General features: G+C 40.7%; 1 protein-coding gene across 1 annotated transcript; it reads left to right on the forward strand.

The window, feature by feature from the left end:
• Positions 1–8,450: 8,450 nt before the first annotated feature.
• Positions 8,451–19,540, forward strand: CCR7 (C-C motif chemokine receptor 7). Its single transcript, XM_060783142.2, has 3 exons — positions 8,451–8,533; positions 11,279–11,328; positions 17,248–19,540. Exons 1-3 carry the CDS (start codon positions 8,524–8,526, stop codon positions 18,325–18,327), a joined length of 1,140 nt encoding a protein of 379 aa, XP_060639125.2. The 5' UTR covers positions 8,451–8,523; the 3' UTR covers positions 18,328–19,540.
• The last annotated feature ends 1,794 nt before the right edge of the window (positions 19,541–21,334 follow it).

The raw sequence follows: 21,334 nt of genomic DNA on the forward strand, positions 1-21,334 counted from the left end.
GGAAAAGGAGGCATTTTTATATTTTTATCATGTCTTAAGGGGTGAACCAGAAAGTTTGGGAAGGCTTAAAGAGAGGAGGAATGTGTTGACATGTATTGTCGACAAATTCCACATTTAGCTGTGAAAGTCACTGAGTGTCTCACTTTCCAGTTCTAGTTGTGGAGAAAGTGGGTAGAAACAAACAATTGCTGAGCCCCAGAAAATATTTTTTGTATGTGATGCATGAAAGGAAGAAATAAGCAAAGCATTTCCTCTTCTAGGAAAGTACAGATACAGCACATTTCACACATTGAATCGCTGTCTGTCTGCAGCTACTGTGGGGTAGTGGGGTGAGCACTGGGCTACGATTCTGGAAACCAGTGTTTGAAGCCCTGCATAAAACCCACTGTCTATCCTTAGGCAAATCATACTCTGTCAGCCTCAGAAGACAATAGCAAACCTTTAATCAAAAAATATTACAAAGATAGTCAATGTCAGGTTCATCTTAGGACCCTTCTACACTGTCATATAAACTCTAGATTATCTGCTTTGAACTGGATTATATGACAGTGTAGACTCAGATAATCCAGTTCAAAGCAGATAATGTGGATTATCTGCTTTGATAATCTGCATTATATGGCAGTTTAAAAGGGGCATTAGGTCAGAAATGACTTAAAGTCACACCACAATCATTGAAGAAAAAACAAAACGTGTTAAAAACAGTAGCAAAATATTTGTCTAGCTTTCCACGTTGTACTTCCAAAGTTCATCACTTACATTAAAAATAACTTAATTTGTCAATTCAGGATTTCATACAATTGCCCTCTCAACAACACTAGGAGGACAGCGACATAAAAGCAAAGAAAAATCATCATTAAGTACTGTGACTACTAACAGTACTTCTTCACACTCCAGGGAATGGGTTCAAACCGCTACTGCAGAGAGAAGAATACAAACACTCCACAAACAAAGAGGCAAGTTATATGTGGCATTCATGGTATCTATCCAGGGCATCACCATGCAACAAGGATGCTTCTCCCTTGGTTACAATTGTTGTTGTTGTTGTTCATTTGTTCAGTCGTCTCCGACTCTTTGTGACCTCATGGACCAGCCCACGCCAGCGCTCCCTGTCGGCCGTCACCACCCCCAGCTCCTTCAAGGTCAGTCCAGTCACTTCAAGGATGTCATCCATCCATCTTGCCCTTGGTCGGCCCCTCTTCCTTTTACCTTCTACTTTCCCCAGCATAATTGTCTTCTCTAGGCTTTGCTGTCTCCTCATGATGTGGCCAAAGTACTTCAACTTTGTCTCTAGTATCCTTCCCTCCAGTGAGCAGTCGGGCTTTATTTCCTGGAGGATGGACTGGTTGGATCTTCTCGCAGTCCAAGGCACTCTCAGAACTTTCCTCCAACACCCCAGCTCAAAAGTATCTATCTTCCTTCGCTCAGCCTTCCCTAGGGTCCAGTTCTCACATCCTTAGGTTACTACAGGGAATACCATGGCTTTGACTATGCGGATCTTTGTTGCCAGTGTGATGCCTCTGCTCTTTACTATTTTATCGAGATTGGACATTGCTCTCCTTCCAAGAAGTAAGTGTCTTCTGATTTCCTGGCCACAGTCTGCATCTGCAGTAATCTTTGCACCTAGAAATACAAAGTCTGTCACGGCCTCCACATTTTCTCCCTCTATTTTCCAGTTGTCAATCATTCTTGTTGCCATAATCTTGGTTTTTTTGATGTTTAGCTGCAACCCGGCTTTTGCGCTTTCTTCTTTCACCTTGATTAGAAGGCTCCTCAGCTCCTCCTCGCTTTCGGCCATCAGAGTGGTGTCATCTGCATATCTGAGGTTGTTAATGTTTCTTCCAGCAATTTTCACCCCAGCTTTGCATTCATCAAGCCCCGCACATCGCATGATGTGTTCTGCATACAAGTTAAAAAGGTTGGGTGAGAGTATTCAGCCTTGCCGTATGCCCTTCCCAATCTTGAACCAGTCTGTTGTTCCGTGGTCAGTTCTTACTGTTGCTACTTGGTCCTTGTACAGATTCCTCAGGAGAGAGACAAGGTGTCTTGGTATGCCCGTATCCCCAAGAACTTGCGACAGTTTATTATGATCCACACAGTCAAAGGCTTTAGAATAGTCAATGAAGCAGAAATACATGTTTTTCTGAAACTCCCTGCCTTTCTCCATTATCCAGCGGATATTGGCAATCTGGTCTCTCGTTCCTCTGCCTTTTCTAAACCCAGCTTGAACATCTGGCAATTCTCGCTCCATGTATTGCTGGAGTCTTCCTTGCAAGATCTTGAGCATTACTTTACTGGCATGAGAAATAAGGGCCACTGTACGAAAGTTTGAGCAGCATAAAGTAATTCCCACTTTCATGGTTTTGTGGTGTGGTGCAATTAATCTCAAGCAGAAGCTGAACTTGATTACAGCTAATCCCACAATAAAAGTCATGTTGTATCCCAAACTCTGGTCTCACAGGTGTTTTGGATTTCAGTTTCCTTAATCCTTGATCATTTACCAAGGCAGTTGAACTTCTGGGAGTTGAAGTCCAAAACACACATAGAACTAGAATTTGGGAATTACTTCACAAGACTGCACTGATTCTTTGTCCCAATTCAATGTGCAGGTTACCTACAAAGCCCTAAATGATTCAGGACTGGCCTACCTTTGTGATCGCATTTCCCCCTATGAACCTTTGATCTTCAGGGGAGGTTCTCTTCCCGCTCCCACCTCCGTCACAAGCGTGACCTGTGGGGATGAGGGAGAGGGCCTTCTCCGTGGTGGCCCCTTGGCTCTGGAACTCATTCCCCAGGGAGATTAGGCAAGCACCCACCCTGGCAGCCTTTAGGAAAAGTTTTAAAACTTAATTAATTAATTAATTAATTCTCATGTCAGGTCCTGTCTCAGTGTCAATTGGTTTTCTGATGAACTTTAGCCCATCTGTCAGTTGCGAATAACCTCATTGTTTACCCCACCTGAGTCTCTCTCTGAATACAGCACTTTATTTATCTACCTCACCCATGGGTTTTTTTTTTTAAAAAAAAATTCACTCCTCGCACTTGGCCTAGCTCATCCTCTTCTAAATTCTTGTATTGTTTTTTATACTCTGTGTTATTATGTTATTGTTATTATCTTATTGTTTTATTATGTTATTGTATAAGCATTTTTACTTGATGTCATTGTGTGTCTTGTATGCATTTTATTTTATTTATTGTAATTGTTTGGGCTTGGTCCCATGTTAGCCGCCCCAAGTTCCCTTGGAGGCAGGGTAGAAATAAAGTTGTTGTTGTTAGAAACACAACAAGAATGGTCCACAGCAAACAAGATCACTCTGCTGGCTGTTGTATTGAATCACACGTCGGACACTTCCCAAGTGTCTAGGACTGTGTGATTTATCTGCAAATAATGTGTGCAGATCCCAGTAAGGTGGCCTTTTGCAGCTGGCAGCTGGTAATTTTGTCAGCGCCAATTGTATATAAGTGCAGGCCAAGGTCTTTAGGCACTGCACCCAGTGTGTCAATCACCACTGGGACCACCTTTACTGGCTATTATTATTATTATTATTATTATTATTATTATTATTATTATTATTATTATCCATCTACATTGGAGGCACTCCATATGTTGTTAATCTTGAACTCCCTTCAGAGATTGCCAGCATAAGCAGTCATGGGGAGAGGGGAGTGGTAAGATTTGTCCTTTTGCAGGAGCCACAGATTCCCAAACTATGGTCTGAACTCACTGTACAAAGTCAATGAGTTGTATGCATCTACAATGAACAACAGTGCACTATAAGGGTGCATCTATACTGTACAATAAACACAATTTGAAACCACATTAACTGCCATGGCTCAGTATTATGGAATCCTGGGATGTATCATTTGGCGAGACACCAGCTCTCTTGTAAAACTAATACTCCCATGATTCTGTAGCATTGAGACATGGCAATTAAAGTTGTGTCGAACTGCATTCATTCTGCCTTTAGTTAACTGAAATAAACTTCCTTAAAAAAACAATGGAACTTAAATACTGATAAATTGATCCCATTGGTCTTAATGTTATGTGCATTTAACTGACTTGGCATGGGTTCGGTCCTTTGTAAATCTAAGTCGGCAGGTTTGGAAATGTTCACACTCCAGATGTTGTCAGATTGCAGCTCTCTTCAATTCTAGGCAACCAAACCAATAATAAGAGATGCTGGGAGCTGCTATCTAACATTATCCAGAGAGTCACACATTCCCCAGCCGTGATATAAATGTATTAAAATGGCAGAAGCATGTACAGTATCCTGCTTGTGTGCTAGAAATTTTTAGAGCTGTCTATTCTTACCCACTAAATGCAGAATTGATGCTTGGTTTCCTGGAAGTGGTTTTGAGTATTTTTTTTTTAAAAAAAAATCTCTACAAAAAGATAAGTACACCTGTTGCTGCAAGATATGGCTATGCGGTTAAGCGAAAGCAGCACTAAATGCCAAGCTGCTAAACCTTTGAATGGATCTAGAAATACATGAGCGATAAAGAAAAGAGCAAACAAAGCCACAGAAGTGTAGAGAAAATGAATCACACAAATTAAATTTTATGTATGTCTTATGTTTAATGGTTTTAATTGATTTTAAGTTCATAGTTATATGTACTAATTCGTTATTATAATTTCTTTGTCTACTGTATGATGGCATTGAATTTTTGCCATTAGTATATCGTAAACCACCTTGACTCCCCCCCCCCCGGGGTGGGGGTGAGAAAGGTGATATATAAATACAGTAAATAAATAAATAGAGCTTTGTAACCCATCGCAGTAAGAGCTAGTAAAGTTGCACGCATTTAATACATTTTCTACAGATCTATAATATATATGATGGAAGTTGTCCTGGTGTATTACCTGTGTTAATCAATGTGTGCATGCCTCTCCAAAGGTACTATTTGCATTTCAAAAAAGGCAGTGGTGGCTGGTGGCTTTCATATCACTTCAACGGCGCATCTATCCTAGGTGTCAACTTTACAAAATCAGTGAATGGCTCCTTTAAAATCTGGACTAAAACCCAGAACAGATTCTCCATTCTATCAACATGAAAACTACTAGGAAAGAAGTTTCGGGTGTAATACTGGCTCTCCACTGCAGTCCAACAATCTCTTGGCAGTCCCCAAATGCATGTTCCTATCTTATTTCCAACAACAGAAGAATGTATAAAACCCATACATATTAAAAACAGTCAAGTCATAATTTTTAACTCATAAATTAAAAAGAACTTGGGTGACAGCCTACCCCTGGTTGACTTTTTTTATCATGTCAGAAGTGTCTTGAGAACATACTGCAAATTGCTTCTGGTGCAAGAGAATTGGCCATCAACAGAGACGTTGCCCAGGCGACACCCAGATGTGTTAGCTGGGAAGCTTCTCTCATGTGCCCGCAAGCTAGATCTGACAGACAGGAGCTCACCCCATCTCGTGGATTCGAACCAGCAAACTTCAGGTTAGCAACCCAACCTTCAGGTCACCAGTCCAGTCGGCACAAGGTTTTAACCCATTGTGCCACCATGGCTCCTCCCTGGATGACTGAAATGAATGTCATTCAATGGACAATCTAGAGTAGATCATTTGAGAGAAGGTGATCCTATAGATAACCTGAACCTAAACCATGTAGGACTTCAATGGTAATAACAAACACTTTGCCCAAAAACTAAGGGCCCTTCTATACATGCCCTAAAATGCAGAAGAAACCAGAATAAAAGGGAGAGTGGCGAAATGATGTTTCACGAAAATGAGCTCTGATTTGGATTGACAGCTGAAAAACACATGTTAAAAAGGTGCACTTAAACTCCAATTTCACTCAAGAAATGTGCATATGCGCATGACTGTATATCCCTGGAGTCAAGGAAAACATGTGATTTTGTTCGTATACCCTGGTGTGGACAGCTTCAGTGAATGTGTGTTTTTTAAAATCTCAAAACAGCTGCTCTGGACTGTAAACAAATGGAGCCAAGGACACACAGGTGGATAAATGGAAGCAAAAATGGAAAGCAGTTATGAGAATTCTCTGCAACCTTTCCTTTCTTCTGATATTTATGAAATTAAACATATTTTGAATTTAAAGTAGGGTAAGGAGAGATAATAAGAAATCTGCTTGTGTATACATTTAGATATTTTCATGAGTGAATATGAGGTCCAGCACATCTCAGAGAGTCAATTAAAGAAAAAAAATTAAACTTCCACTGGATTTTCCCTATCTATCTTGTGGATTTGTAAAATCCGCTACAAACAAAATTGTTAGGACAGTGGGGGACTATTTACCGGTACTGACAGGTCTGTGTTTGGACTTACTGTCAGGTTCCACATTTTTCCCCTATTTATTTGTCCAACATTTTGACCCTGTCTGGAAGCACCCTAACAAGCAACTGGTAGAGTAATTTTAATACTGGTGTAACATAATCTCTCCTAGATGTATCAGGAAGAATGCCTCCTAGATGTACTAGTAATATGGCTACCATGTTTTAAATTAATTGAAGTTTCAAAACGGTACAGAGTTAAATGTATTGTCGAAGGCTTTCATATCCGGAATCACTGGGTTGTTGTAAGTGTTTCAGGCTGTATGGCCATGTTCTAGACGTATTCTCCCCTGACATTTCGTCTACATCTATGGTAGGCATCCTCAGAGGTTGCGAGGTCTCTCACAACCTCTGAGGATGCCTGCCATAGATGCAGCTGAAACGTCAAGAGAGAATACTTCTAGAACATGGCCATACAGCCCGAAAAACCTACAGCGACCTTTTGCAGAGTTAGTTTCAGAAGTTCAGCTTTGCAATTTCCTGAATGTGTATTACCTTCTCTAGATCCTCCAGCTCAAGGAGGGGGCACAGCTGACGTAACACAACTAATAGTAGGCATTTCTGGCTGTTGAATCTATCTGGGCTGTAACCACAGTGTTTGACATGTGATAGATTTAGGCTGGATTGGCCCAAAGATGGTTTAGATCACCATCCATCCCTGCTGGCCACTGAAGGGATGGAAAGGAGTTCTAAAAATCCAATGGTGCCAAACCTGGTTCAGTACCTCAGGAATGCCACTCTTGCTGTCTTCTTTCATTCTTCTTGTTGCAGTGCTTAGTGGGTGGGCATGGATGCCAGTTACTCATCACCTGGAGTGACCCCAGAGTGATGAAGAATGAAGAGTGGGGAGAGGCGGACTCAGCCCCTTTCCTCCCTTCACTAATACTCCATTGTTTTGGCCAGTGTCACTCCAGGAGATGAGCGACTGATCAGCACAACCCATGCTAGCAGCCACAACAATGAAAACAGGAGACAGTGAGTGCCATCCAAAGTCCTCAGGCCACCTGAGCCTTCAGCGGAACACAAGATGTCCATATAAACAGTAATGGCCACAACTGGCCAACTGTTTTTATGGGCCCAAAGACATGGTTTGCTGCAGATTCTGGAGGAGAATTGAGAGTAATTTGTGGCTTAGGCCCCATTAAACAGATTTGGCTCACATTAATCCAAATCAGCTCCATGTGTTGTTTAGCTGCCACAGAGCTGATTCACTGGTCCTCCACATTAAGTGGTCAGTATAGATGTGTCCCATACTACCCCTTCTAAGCTACCTTTTTATCATGGGAATCATCATTTGGTGAGGCACCAGCACTCTGTGGCAGAGAATGCTAAAGACCTATAAAACCACAGCTTCCATGAAACCATAGCATTAAAGTAATGTCAACCTGCATTCATTCTGCAATGTAGAAGCACCCCAAATCCTTTTTTGCATTGCCAAGGTCATCTGGTTTCTCCCAAAGTTTGGAAATTGGTCATTTTGGCTGATAGATCCTGGGAGTCCAAGGAAATTGTTTCTCTCAGTTTCACCTTTAGCTTTATGCTTAACAGCTCCCTAAAAGCCTCCCAAAGGTTTGTTACAACTATTCTTTGAGATGCCACACAGATGCTTACTTAGCAAACTGATCTTTCCTTCTACCTAATCATTCTTTCTTCTCTCAGATTCTGTATAGCAGATTTTAGGTTCCTCTAAAGCCTCCTCTACACTGCCATATAATTCAGAGGAAAGTTTCAGAGGGAAGGAGCAATCACGGAGAAGGCCCCCTCTCTCATCCCCAGCAACTGCACTTGAGACCAGGGTGGGACTGAAAGCAGGCCCCCTTCCTACAGTTCCTAACAGTGATATGACCTGCAATAATTCTCTCTACAGGCTATTTTTCTTTGTGGAAATGAACTTCTCTTTATGGGTTCCATCCTGCTATGTTTCTCCTATGGCAGCAGGAAACACCTGAGCTTTTTTGCGCTCTTCCATAAATCTGTTGTTCACTTCATAGGTGGAAAAGTGGTGGCTAATTCTCAGCCTCTGAGTCCCATGTATCATGTGCTCCTTGACAAATATGAAATGTTGCATACATACAGCTGAAGCACACTGCCTACTGTCTATAAAAGGGAAGTTCCCTATGCATTGTTCTTAAGACAAGATCATTCTAAGATCCCCTTCACAAGCTTGCTGGCTAGCGCTTGTATTTCCTTTCTGGTTTCTGTAACCACCTACAGAAAAACAATGGACAGAGGTGAGTACAATCTTCTCTCACTCTTACTCATTTGCTTCTACAGGGCTCAACTTGAACCAAATCTCAACCTGCAAATTTCTAATGGCAAGGCTTCATCTATGGATATAATCGCACAACAGTATAGAATTGAGAATGTATCCACACCCCAGAATTATAACAGTTTGACACCACCTTAACTGCCATGGTGATCAAGTTTTGTGATTTGTAGTTTTGTGAATTATTTATCCTTCTCTGCCAGAGAGCAATGGTGCTACAACAAACTGCAAATTTCAGGAATCCATAGGTTTGAACCATGACGGTCAAAGTGGTGTCAAACTGCAGTGTGGATGACCCGTGAGAGTACTATTCTTTTACCAAGAATGGCAAGCCTTCTGCTCAGAAATGCAATACGAAGTAAGTGTAACGTTTAGACTGACAGCATCTCTGCAAATTATAAGACCTCAAGGTGACATTTACCTCTCTGCTCTGGAAGTTCCTACCACTTAAAACTCCTCAATGGCACAGTTATTTAGTGATATGTAAAGGTCTCTGTACATGTATTATTATTTACATGGGGTAAGGTCAGGTTCAAAGTCAGAAGCTACTTTGATTGACAAAAGAAGGATGTATATATACGCGCACGTGCTAGGCAGTTCTGAACGTTATTACATCTGTTGTTGATTTGAAGAAGAAATTAAGTAAATTTGATTGAATAAACCACAAGTTAATATTGTGAAATATTTACAGGCAGTCTGCTTTACACAAGACAATTTGGAGTAGAAGCTCGCATGAAAAGCAAATGTGGAGCTTTGGGGTTTATATTGTGTTCTTACCACAAGTACGAATGCAAGTGCTGTTTTGGATGTTTACATTTTCTGTGCTGTTTTCACTGAGTTGCTCTGGCAAGTAACAACAACCGTTTGGCCCCCAAGGCACTTACAGAATTCCAGCTGCCAACCAAGTTGGTTGCAAATATCAGAGCTGACAACAGCATATTTTGGAAGGGAATGTGGAGCCCTCATTTACCATCCTCAAACCCTCTGTCAAGTTACAATGGGCTCTTGGTATCCTTAAGTGTTTGGTTCAAGGAAACTCCCCCTCCCCACTTCCATGAGTACCAAAATCTGTGGATGTTTAAGTCCCATTATACACAATGCCTGATATAAAATGGCAAAATCAAGGTTGGCTTTTGGATTTTTTTTAATTCAAGCTGTGGATCGCTAAATCCATGGATTCAGAATGTGGATAATAATAGTATAGTAATACTATTATTATACTATTATTATCTATATTCTGCATATGGCACAGTGGGTTAAACTGCTGAGTTGCTGAGCTTGTTGAACAAAAAGTCACAGGTTTGAAACCAGAGAGCAGTGTGAGCTTCCGCTGTCAGCCCCAGCCTCTGCCAACCTAGCAGTTTGAAAACATGCAAATGTGAGTAGATCAATAGGTACCGCTCTGGCGGGAAGGTAACTGTGCTCCATGCAGTCATGCTGGCCACATGACATTGGAGGTGTCTATGGGCAGCACCGACTCTTCAGCTTAGAAATGGAGATGAGCACCAGCCCCTATAGTTGGACACAACTGGACTTAATGTCAGGGGAAAACCTTTACCTTTATTAATATAATAATAATAACTTTATTTTTGTATCCCGCCATTATCTCCCCAAAGGGACTCAGGGAGGCTTACATGGGGACAAGCCCTGTCAAACATAGAATTAAAACACAGCAAAGTAAAATTTATAAAAACAACATTATAAAACAAAATTAAATAACATCATCAATCAACCCATAGACTGACATAGTAATTGAATACTAGACTCGGGTGGGCAAGGGCTTGTGCAATAAAGTTGTGGTTGCAAGGACAGGGCAGATGGAAAAAGTGCAAGAGCCAAAGGATAGTTTGGGCTAGAAGGGCAATGTTGATTAGAACACGATATCTATAGGGCAAGGAACAGTGGTAAAGTGCAGGGGCCATATATTGGTTATGGTTGGGAGGACAAAATTATCTAGTGAACTATTTAATCAAAGGCTCTGTGGATACAGAGGGCTGACTATTTCTGCAAGCGAAGGCATTAAGAAACCACAAACAGAAATCATTGTGGAAATCCATACAAACCTAGAAATCGATGCAAATAGAAATCCCCAGTCACAGACTACTTATCGCCATTTAAGTGTATATATGGTTGCCCATTGACTTATGTTGACACCATGAGTTCCATAGACAAGAAATATGCAGAGGTGGTTTTGCTAGTTCCTTCCTCAGAAATATAGGCTACAATACACTATGCATTAGTGGACTCCCATCCAAGTACTCATTGTAGCTGACTGCTTAGCTTTCAAGATCAGACAGGATCTGGTGTCTTTAGGATATTTAGATCTATGCCTCACAGTCTCGTTTGAAGTCTGAAAGATCAATTTCAGGGCAGTTTGGGAAAGGGTTTGGTTTCATTTTCTCCCAGATTTCAGCACATGGAATCCCCCAGGCAGCATGATAGCTGGGAAGCATTCCCCAAAAGAGTCCCTTTACTGAGCTCTGTTTCAAAGTAAATCAAAAAGGACATAATGGCCAGATAGTCCCTTTTTGGGGTTACAGCAAAGTAACTTTTCCAGGTTTTGCTACACAGTAAATCTAAGCGCTCAGTTTTTGTATGAGAAGAATTTATGGGAAACAACTAAATTACAATCTAAGTATAGCTCCATTTTGCTGTTTGGTAAGAAAGAGATTTGCAGTAATAGCAGCTATTGTGTATTTCTCTCCTCTAGACAAGCATCTGAAAGCAGCCATCCTTTGGAATCTTCCCCTCCTTTTCCAGGTATGTTGCTGACACAAACAAAACACATTACCTGCTTGCTGTGCTTCAATTTATCATTGCTGCAGTGAGGGAAGAAAAGGTAGTTGAAATATAGTCTTGCTAACTGTGTCCTATGCTTCTTTTTAGTATTTGAAAGGAGCTGAGCAAAGGAAACTGTTAAAGGTGCTCTTGGGAATATTAAATCAGTGGACGATATGATACAGATGATTAGTTACATCTTTCCCTGGGTTTTCTTCTAATGAGCTCAAGGCACCTTACATGGCTCTGCTGCTCCCCACTTTCTTTTAACTCCCACCCTCTGAGATTGGTCTTATTGAGACAGTGACTACCCCAATTACTTTTTAACAGCCAAGAAATAGAATCTCCCAAATGCCAGGTCAACACTCCACCTGAAGCTATGGAGTGGGATTGCTATTAGATTCACACAATGCTTATTGACTTCAAATCAACATCTGCTTGGTAACAGCAGAAACAGAATGCTAAGTCTTAGGATCTCATCACATTATCTTTGGGAAGCATCCTAGGACGCTTCCAGGATGCTTCCTCGACAGAGCCCAACGGACCCCATCATACGATGCAAGGCTACTTCCAGTGGGGCACCATACAGGAAGCATCCCGGCTATTTCCAGTGGGGCACCGTACAGGAAGTATCCTGGCAGTGTCCTAGGACATCATCCAGTGAACACAGGAGGCTTCCAATGTTCTCATTAAATTGAGTGGGAGGAAGCCAGACAGCAACGCTTTCCCCCATGTGATGGGGAAAACAGTGCAATGGGAGATGTGGGGCACTGAGCAATGGTTTCCCCCGCTGTCCCATGGATACACCCGCTGCCTGGCAAATACCTTGCTGTCACCCAGCTTCAGGACTTCAGTGTGATGAGGTCCTAGGACAGTCTTTGTTCTGAACTTGAAGACTTCTTATGTTTTAAACCAGTCTCCACCAATCTGATGCCCACTCGATGTTGGTCTGCAACAGGGATCCTCAAACTTTTTAAACAGAGGGCCAGGTCACAGTCCCTCAAATTGTTGGAGAGCCGGATTATAATTTGGAAAAAAAAACATGAATGAATTCCTATGCACACTGCACATATCTTATTTGTAGTGCAAAAACATTTTAAAACAATACAATAATTAAAATGAAGAACAATTTTAATAAATTTAGACTTAGTATTTCAATAGGAAGTGCAGGCCTGCTTTTGGCTGTTGAGATAGGATTGTTGTTGTTGTTGTTGTTGTTGTTGTTGTGTGCTTTCAAGTTGCTTCAAACTTAGGCTGACCCTGAGCTAGGGCCGGGTAAATGGCCTTGGTGGGCCGTATCCAGCCCTTGGGCCTTAGTTTGAGGACCCCTGGTCTACAACATCCCATCATGTAATCCTTATGCTGTCTGGTGGTGATGGGAATTGAAAGCATCAGGTTGGAGAAGGTTAACCTTAAAAGACACATAAACTACTGAAGATACCTGATGAATAAGTCAAGAGCTTCTTTTGAGACCTAAAATTATGGATTTTGATATGACCTGTATATAAGTCTAGAGTCATTCCATGTAGAGGGGAAAACACTAGTGATGCCATAAGGGATGAACTACTCCTGGCCACCATTATCATTTTTCTGCCCAAGCATTTAAAAAGAGCAGAAGTGATGCCAAAGCAGAGGGTGTGCTTCTTTTAAGTTCTGCGAGGATGGAGGACGTTCTCACAATTCACCATTCCACTGATAGAAAGGGATGGTTTCTTTTGTGATAAGAGTCACACTACAGTACTTACATTGATCTTTGGATGTTGACTGTTGAATAAAATTTGTAGACATATATATAAGGACATTTACAGTACATTTTGCTACCACTTCTAGACTATATCAATAAGGTTGGTTTTAGATGATGTTCCTTCTCTCCCTTGCCACTATATATCTCTCCTCCCCTCTCCATGTGTCCCCCCTCCAAATCTCTCACAGGGGCTTACAAGAAAAGGGTGGAGGAGGGTGGAGCACTTCATGGTGGGCTGTTGCCTTCCTTTCTCTTTGGGTGATGTTTCTTTCTGTGCACCCACAGGATGTGGTAGGAACCCTTGCTCACAGAGCCCACCACAAAGTTTTAAGCAGAAACCTTATAACCCAACAATATTTTGTTTTGGTTTGTTTTCAAGGCTTACAGAGGCTGTAGAGTCTGAACCCCAACACCTTTTTATCACTGCCTGCCACTCCTCAGCCACAGCCCACCACTGCTTATGTAGGAAAACTCCAGCTATTATTTATTTATTCCCACTCCTGTCCCTAGCAATCTCCTTTGCTTTCATCCTGTTTCTTCATTTCATTCCCCATCCATCCTGGACAATCCAGTCCTTGATCTCTCTTCTCCCCATTTTGATGAGGATTAGTCTTAACATTTTTTTCCTGATGTGTGTTTTTAAATGTCTGGGCTTTCCCACTGCAAATGTCAAACACACTTCAACTTCCTTTAAAATGCTTTTAAGGAAAGCAGAGCATGCATCAGAAATCACATGTTATGGTCATTCATGAGTGGTATAATGGGGAAGATGGTTTTTATATATTTCCTAGCAACTGAAGCAGAACAAAGCAGTTAAAGGTCACTTTCACTTGCCTACCCCAAGATATTTCTTGCCTTTTTGTTGTTGTTAAATGCCATCATCATTTATGACAATTAGAGACATCTAACAGCTCCTGTTTATGTTTTGCAAGCTGTCTACCCACCTGTAATGAGGTCTTCCTCTTTTTCTACTGCCTCCCACTTTATTGAGCATGATCACCTTTGCTAATGTCTTGTCATCTTATATGGCCAAAATGTAATAGCCTTAGTTTTGTCATTTTTGGCCTCTAGCTTGGGTCTAGAATTGATCTATGGGACACTATGGTCATTTGGACATTTGTGGTGCTAGTAGAACTCTCCTTTAGTCCCACATTTCAAATGAGTTAATTGTCAGCTTTCTTCACTGTCCAGGTTTCATAACCACATGCAGGAGCTAGAAATAGTGAATGATGAAGATATTGAAACAGTCAATGACTCTCTATATCAGGCATGGGCATAATTTGGCCCTCAAGGTGTTTTGGACTTCAACTCTCACTATTCCTAACAGCCTACTGGCTGTTAGGAATTGTGGGAGTTGAAGTCCAAAACACCTGGAGGGCTGAAGTTTGCCTATGCCTGATATAGAGAGCCATTGACTGTTTCAATATCTTCATCATTCACTGAAAATTGGGTAAATTATCTGTCACTATTTTTTGTTTTTGTTTTTTTGTTTTTTTACATAAAACTGTAACCCACTCATCATTCAGTATCATACATTCATTCTGGTTCCCTTGTTCCGTAAGATCTCAAAGTAGAGTCATGACCATAAGAAAAGTTTTTAATTTTGACTGCAATGTTGGAGACTTGAACTATGGGTTTTCTTTAAACTATGGGTTCCAATTGGAAACTATGGTTTATCAGTGCAGATACCACACCAAATCAGAGTAAAACTATTATAGTGTGATCCTTACAACACCCACATAAGATACATCCGTTTTTAATCGCTTACATCAAATAAAGTACTGATATCTAGCTTGTTAAGAAGACTGTACAGAGCTTAAGGCACAGGTGAGATTTGAACAGATGTTTTCTAATTCATAGCTCACCTCTATTCAAAAATAATAACAACAATAATAATATATTTTTTGTCGTGTCAGAAGCAACTTGAGAAACTGCAAGTCGCTTCTGGTGTGAGAGAAATGGCCGTCTGCAAGGACGTTGCCCAGGGGACGCCTGGATGATTTGATGAATTTATCATCCTTATGGGAGGCTTTTCTCATGTCCCCGCATGAGGAGCTGGAGCTGACAGAGAGAGCTCATCCGCCTCTCTCCGGATTCGAACCTGCGACCTGTCGGTCTTCAGTCCTGCCGGCACAGGTGTTTAACCCACTGCGCCACTGGGGGCTCCAATAATAATGATAATCTTTATTTATACCCCACCACCATCTCCCCAAAGGAACTCGGGGCGACTAAAATGAGGCCAAGCCCAAAAATTACAGTAAGGCAAAATAAATACATACAACAAAACAACATCCAATAAAATAAATAACATCAAATAAAATGCAAAACAATAAGAACATAATACAATAAAATAACACGAAACGTAAGATAACACAGGAGAATTAAAACATGACAGGATGGACCAGATGCAAGGGATACAGTTATAAAAAAAAACCCTGGGTGAGATATCGAGTAGGGTATCTAGTGGGAGGCTTGGTGGGAAAAAGGGACAACAATGAGAATAATCTTCAGTGAGGGATGAGATAAAGTGCAACAGAAGGACAGATTTGTACTAGGCCGGATAGGGTATGGGGAGTATTGATCATTCTCCAAAAGCACACCGAAAAAGCCAAGTCTTTGGACTTTTCCTAAAAACTGCTAGTAAGTAAATGTATATATAGAATACTCCGTTATTTAAAGTACATACTATATCAACCACTTTGAAAAATTATCCTTGTAGTCCTAGGCACTTATTTTCTGGAGATGATGGAACATGTTGATAGCCACCAGGTTGGGGAAAACTGTATCTAATTAGTGAAATATAATATCATACCACTTCCAAATGGTAGACACTCATGTAGATACTGGTTCCAATTAAGTGAATCCTGTACTACATTATCCTTCAGAGTAAATAGAATTGGAAGCAATTCCAGGGCCCTTTGCACATTATACAATTGAAGTACTTTGATAACACGGATACCAGACCTCCATCCTATGTAATCCTGGCACTTGTGGTTTTGTGGTGTGTAGAGTGCTATTTTGCGGCATGATGTAGTGGTTGAGTGCTGGACTATGACCCTGAAGATCTACATTTGAATTCCAGCTCAGCCATGGTAACCCACTGGGTAACACTTTCTCAGCCTTAGAGGAAAGCAATGGCAAACTCTCCCTAAACAATCTTGGAAAAAAATAAAAGTTTATTTTAAGGTCACCATAGGCTGGAAATGAGTCATAGGCCAACACTCAAACCACTATGCCACCCTTGCTCTCTGTACTGGGATTTAGATTGTTGGAGTATTTAAAGTGCATTTAATTGCTAGTATCTTTAATATGTTTATCTTGCCCAAATATTTATGATTTTGGTCTGAATTTTTAAAAAAATTATATTGTGCATCACCTAAGATACTGTGATAACCAGCAATATAAGAAAAGCTTCTGTGTCTATTAGTTTTGGAATTTGCTTCCAAAGTAAATAGAAGACACAACCCCAAAACTAAACTGGGAACACAAGCAGGGGGAAAGGGTTACATCTTGCCACCAATATTCCACCCATCAAATACCTGTCCAGATGCTATTTAGTTTCTATTAATAGCCATGTGTACAATTGCTAATTGCATGGATAGCATCGCTCTTGGACCCCTGATTATATAGGTATAGGCATATGTTCTCAGACAATGTGGGAGTTATAGATTCCTTATGGAGACCAAAGATTTCTAAGAGCATCTTTGCCAAACAGTATTTCCTAAGTGCTTTTTAAGAAAAGCCACAGTACTTCAATTGCATTGAATCATTTAAGTGTATTGGTAGATGAGTTCCAAAGCTGATCTTTTCCTGTAGATATTTCATGGGATCTACAGAATTTACAAAAGCAACTCCAGAATTAGGAATTTACCATTGTGATTGAGGAATCACAGATGTTGTAATCCAAAACAGTAATTGTTCTTGGTTCTAGTTTTTTACCACTTCAAACCAGGCTGGATAATATGTGGTCCTCTTGACGTTGCTAGATTTCAACTTCTATCATACCTCATATTTCATTATATCAGGTAGGGTTAATGGACAGTTCAGTTCAACAACATATGAAAGATCCTAAATTCCCAGTCCTGATTTAGAAAATCCTACTGAGTTGTTGCCAGTAAACATCTAGACTATAACCAATGCTTCCATCTTCCTTCTAGTTCTGCACGGGTGACGATGTGACAACCGACTATGACTATGCCGACGATAATTCAACCACTGACTACAGTAACTTTGAAGAAGTCTGCAAGAAGGAGGAGATTCGGAGATTCCGAGCTACTTTCTTGCCCACCATATATTCCATTGTCTGCTTTGTGGGCCTGGCTGGCAATGGCCTGGTCATGCTGACCTACATTTACTTCAAGAGACTCAAGACAATGACTGATATCTACCTACTCAACCTTGCCTTAGCTGACATCCTCTTCCTGTTGACTCTCCCTTTCTGGGCTGTCAGTGCAGCCAAATATTGGGTCTTCAAGGAGTTTGCTTGCAAGGCTGTCCACTGCATTTGTCAGATGAGTTTCTTTAGTGGCATGCTCCTGCTTCTCTCCATAAGCATTGATCGGTATTTTGCCATTGTTCAGGCTCCTTCAGCCCACCGCCATCGCTCCCAGAGGGTACTTGCCAGCAAAGTCACCTGTCTCTCTATTTGGGTACTGGGTTTCATCCTTTCACTCCCTGAGGCAATCCATAGAGGTGTATATGACTCTGAAAGTTCAACACCACGCTGCACCATTGTAACAGCAAACTTGCTTGCCTTCAGCACCTCCATCAGAATCTCTCAGATAGTCTTTGGCTTCTTCATTCCTCTGCTGGTGATGACCTTTTGCTACTGGATCATCATCAGGACCCTGTTACAGGCCCGCAGCTTTGAGAAGAACAGAGCCATCAAGGTTCTCATTGCAGTCATGGTTGTCTTTGTCCTCTTTCAGATGCCCTACAACAGTGTCATGCTTGCTGAGACCATCTCGGCCTTCAACAACACAACTGGCCAATGTGATGCCATCAAGCGCATAGATGTGGCCAGTGATGTGACATACAGCCTGGCCTGCTTCCGCTGTTGTCTAAACCCTTTCTTGTATGCTTTCATAGGTGTCAAGTTTCGTAACGATGTGCTACGACTCCTTAAAGACCTGGACTGTATCAACCAAGCACAGCTCTGGAAATGGTCAACATATCGAGAGAACAACCGATGTTCTATTGCCACAGAAACTGATACCACCACCACATATTCCCCATGAGATGCTATTGACAATACAACACAAATTTAAAATCAGTCCATGAAATTGATGTTAATGTCAACAATCTTCCGGGGGCAGAATCAGGAACTGAATTTCTGAACAGAATCAGGAACTGACCACTGAAATTCACCACATTGGTACTTTGTTATAGTTTCATAAGGAACGGAAAGATCATCCCATCTCCACAGAACAACTAACAGAACTCATGTGGTCAAATGCCACAAGGCAGCAAGAATTGGTCTACAGACTATTGCTTATGTGTCTAAAAAAGTGAGCCCGAGAATGAGGCAAAAATGCTCTGTGAAATCAAAAGAAATTATCTAAACTGGGCACCTAAAGATGATAACTATCTTAATAATAATCACAATGTGTCCACACAGAATGAAATTGCATCAAGAACCATACAGATACCAAAAGGTGACCTTAAAGTTAAAGGAAGGCATAGAAACAAATAACTGACATATTTAATTGTTCACTTTTTAGTTTTACTCCTGTATCCACCTCCAGTATCTTTTTTCCTCTGCCATCCCCATATATTGTATTGTTGTATGATGTTTTAACTTGTATTAGTAGCATTGAATCCTTGCTGTAAACTGGTCTGAATCCCTCTACGGAGGTGAGAAGATCGGGATATAAAAGTTTTAAATAAATAAATATAGTTTTCCCCCTGTCACCCCTTTTATGCCAACTGTAACACAGACCAAATGGCCATCTGGCTCAGAGAGCACCTTCCTTCCCAAAAGCTGGTTGATCCGTGTTCCCTTGTCCTCACTTTGTATCTACCTGGACAACCCAGATGGTTGTGAACAAACCGGTTTAAGTGAATCAAGGACAAAATGAATGTGGTGTTAAAATCCTTATATGTTTCCTCTACAAAGGTACATTTCAATAGGACTATTGTAGAATACAATTGCTTTATGTATCTATCTTTGTATCTATAGCCAATAGAAGGCACATGCAAGTCAAATGTTGTATATCAATCTTGTTATTAGTCATTCTACTAGTGAGCATCAGCTTTCTCATTTCTATACTGTCCAATGATTATGGTACATTGCATAATGATACTTGCATATGTAGCTTCAGGGCACCGTAGTAAATTCTGAAGTGCAGGTGCTCATCATGAATGCCACCACAGTTACAACCTTAAGTTCCAAAAGTGCAGACAACTATCTTAATCCATATCAATAAGCCAGTTCCAGCAGGTCATATCAACCAAAAAAACCAGTTCCTACTGATTTTGTAAAGCTAGTGGGTTTTAGCTGCCGATTCAAAACTAAGGCACCCCAAATATACCTTGTATCACCACCCCCACCTCCTCTACTACAATTATTATTTCAGCTAAGTGTAGAGGGGAAGGGGATATATGAAGGGGTGGCAAATGATATCAAACAACATCAAATGGCAAACAGCATCAATTACCTTGCAAACCCTGATGCTACTACAACACTATAAACTTTCTATAGATTCTCTGTGATCAAGCAGATGCACCATACCATCTGCTTGAGTGTTCTCTGATCCCTTTTTAAATAAAATATTGTATATTTGCTAAGTGAAGATTGTTACGAGAACTATAGTAAAAACCCTGTACTCACAGAACCAACATCTGAAGATTCATTTACCATCATACAACAAAACATGCACTCTCTAATAATTTTCTAGGTCCTCCAGAGCAACTCTATGGCTACTTCTGGCAGAAATTGTTCATTTCAATAGGGCTTGGAAATGTTCTCAGCTTCCTGTTTCCATGATAAATAAAGGAACGTATCTTTTAGATGCAAGGCTTGTACTGTATTACTGTTGGTTTCTTAAAGGAAATTTTTAGCCAGAATGTAAACTTGACAAAGGAATGTTTTGACTTATGAACATAAGGTATTCCAGTGATATTTCTACAGGAGAGCAAATTGTTAGAAGATATATTGTCGAAGGATTTCATGGCCGGAATCACTGGGTTGTCGTAGGTTTTTCGGGCTGTGTGGCCATGTTCTAGAAGCATTCTCTTCTGATGTTTCGCCTGCATCTATGGCAGGCATCCTCAGAGGTTGTGAGGTCTGTTGGAAACTAGGAAAATTGGGTTTATATAAACTTGACAAAGGAATGCTAAGACTTATAAGCGTAAGGTATTCTAGTGATATTTCTCCAAGAGAGCAAATTGTTAGAAGATAGTTTCTTGATAATGAGACCAGTTGGAATAATTCTGAAAAGGAAAAATGGTCAGAAATTGAGAGATGGGAGAGGGGTTTCTTGCTTTGCCTCCCTAGCCATCACTTCAGCTACAAACAGTATAAGCAAGATATATGTCTGATGGACATAAAGGAAGATGAGAATTATTCTGATTGCAACTGAGGAAAAATGGTAGAGATCATTCTGAATTCTGGACAGTGCTTTGAGGAGGGTTGCCTCACTGGAGATCTGATGCATGAAACTGACATTTTCTATCTATAGGAATACTAAGCTGTATGTCTGACACCTGGTTAGTGTGTCATTTTGTAAATAAAGCCTTTATTATAAAAATGTCAAATGCCTCTTCCATTAATTTCACTTTGCAAAGGAATGAAATCCAGGTAAGACCTGCCCTTGTGGACTTATTCAGACAGGAGAAACTCTCTGGAAGTATTGAGACTTTCCAGTTCGTTTTGTTTTGATTTTACCTGCATTTTCATGGTTTTGCATTCAAATATCCAAGATTTCCCTGTCTCCTCCCTCCTACTTATCACACATCATTTAGACAAGGTTTCAGAAAGTGCCTTGCACCAATTTCAATTGAGACTTTTAAAGAATTATTCTGAAGTTATAGTCAAAAGTATTAAAGTGCTTTAGCAATATTCTACTATTTAAGCATTGCGATCATTACCTTATATTGCTAGCATTTTTCTTAGCTTCTCTTAATCTCTGTTGAGTCCTAGTCCTGGAAAAAATATTGATGTTTCTTAGTGATGGCCACTACAGAGATTACAGAAAAACTCTGGGATTACAGAAACACTCTGCTATGCAAGGATATCTTTCGTTT

The sequence above is a fragment of the Anolis sagrei genome, chromosome 6, assembly GCF_037176765.1.
Source record: "Anolis sagrei isolate rAnoSag1 chromosome 6, rAnoSag1.mat, whole genome shotgun sequence".
Lineage (NCBI taxonomy): Eukaryota > Metazoa > Chordata > Lepidosauria > Squamata > Dactyloidae > Anolis > Anolis sagrei.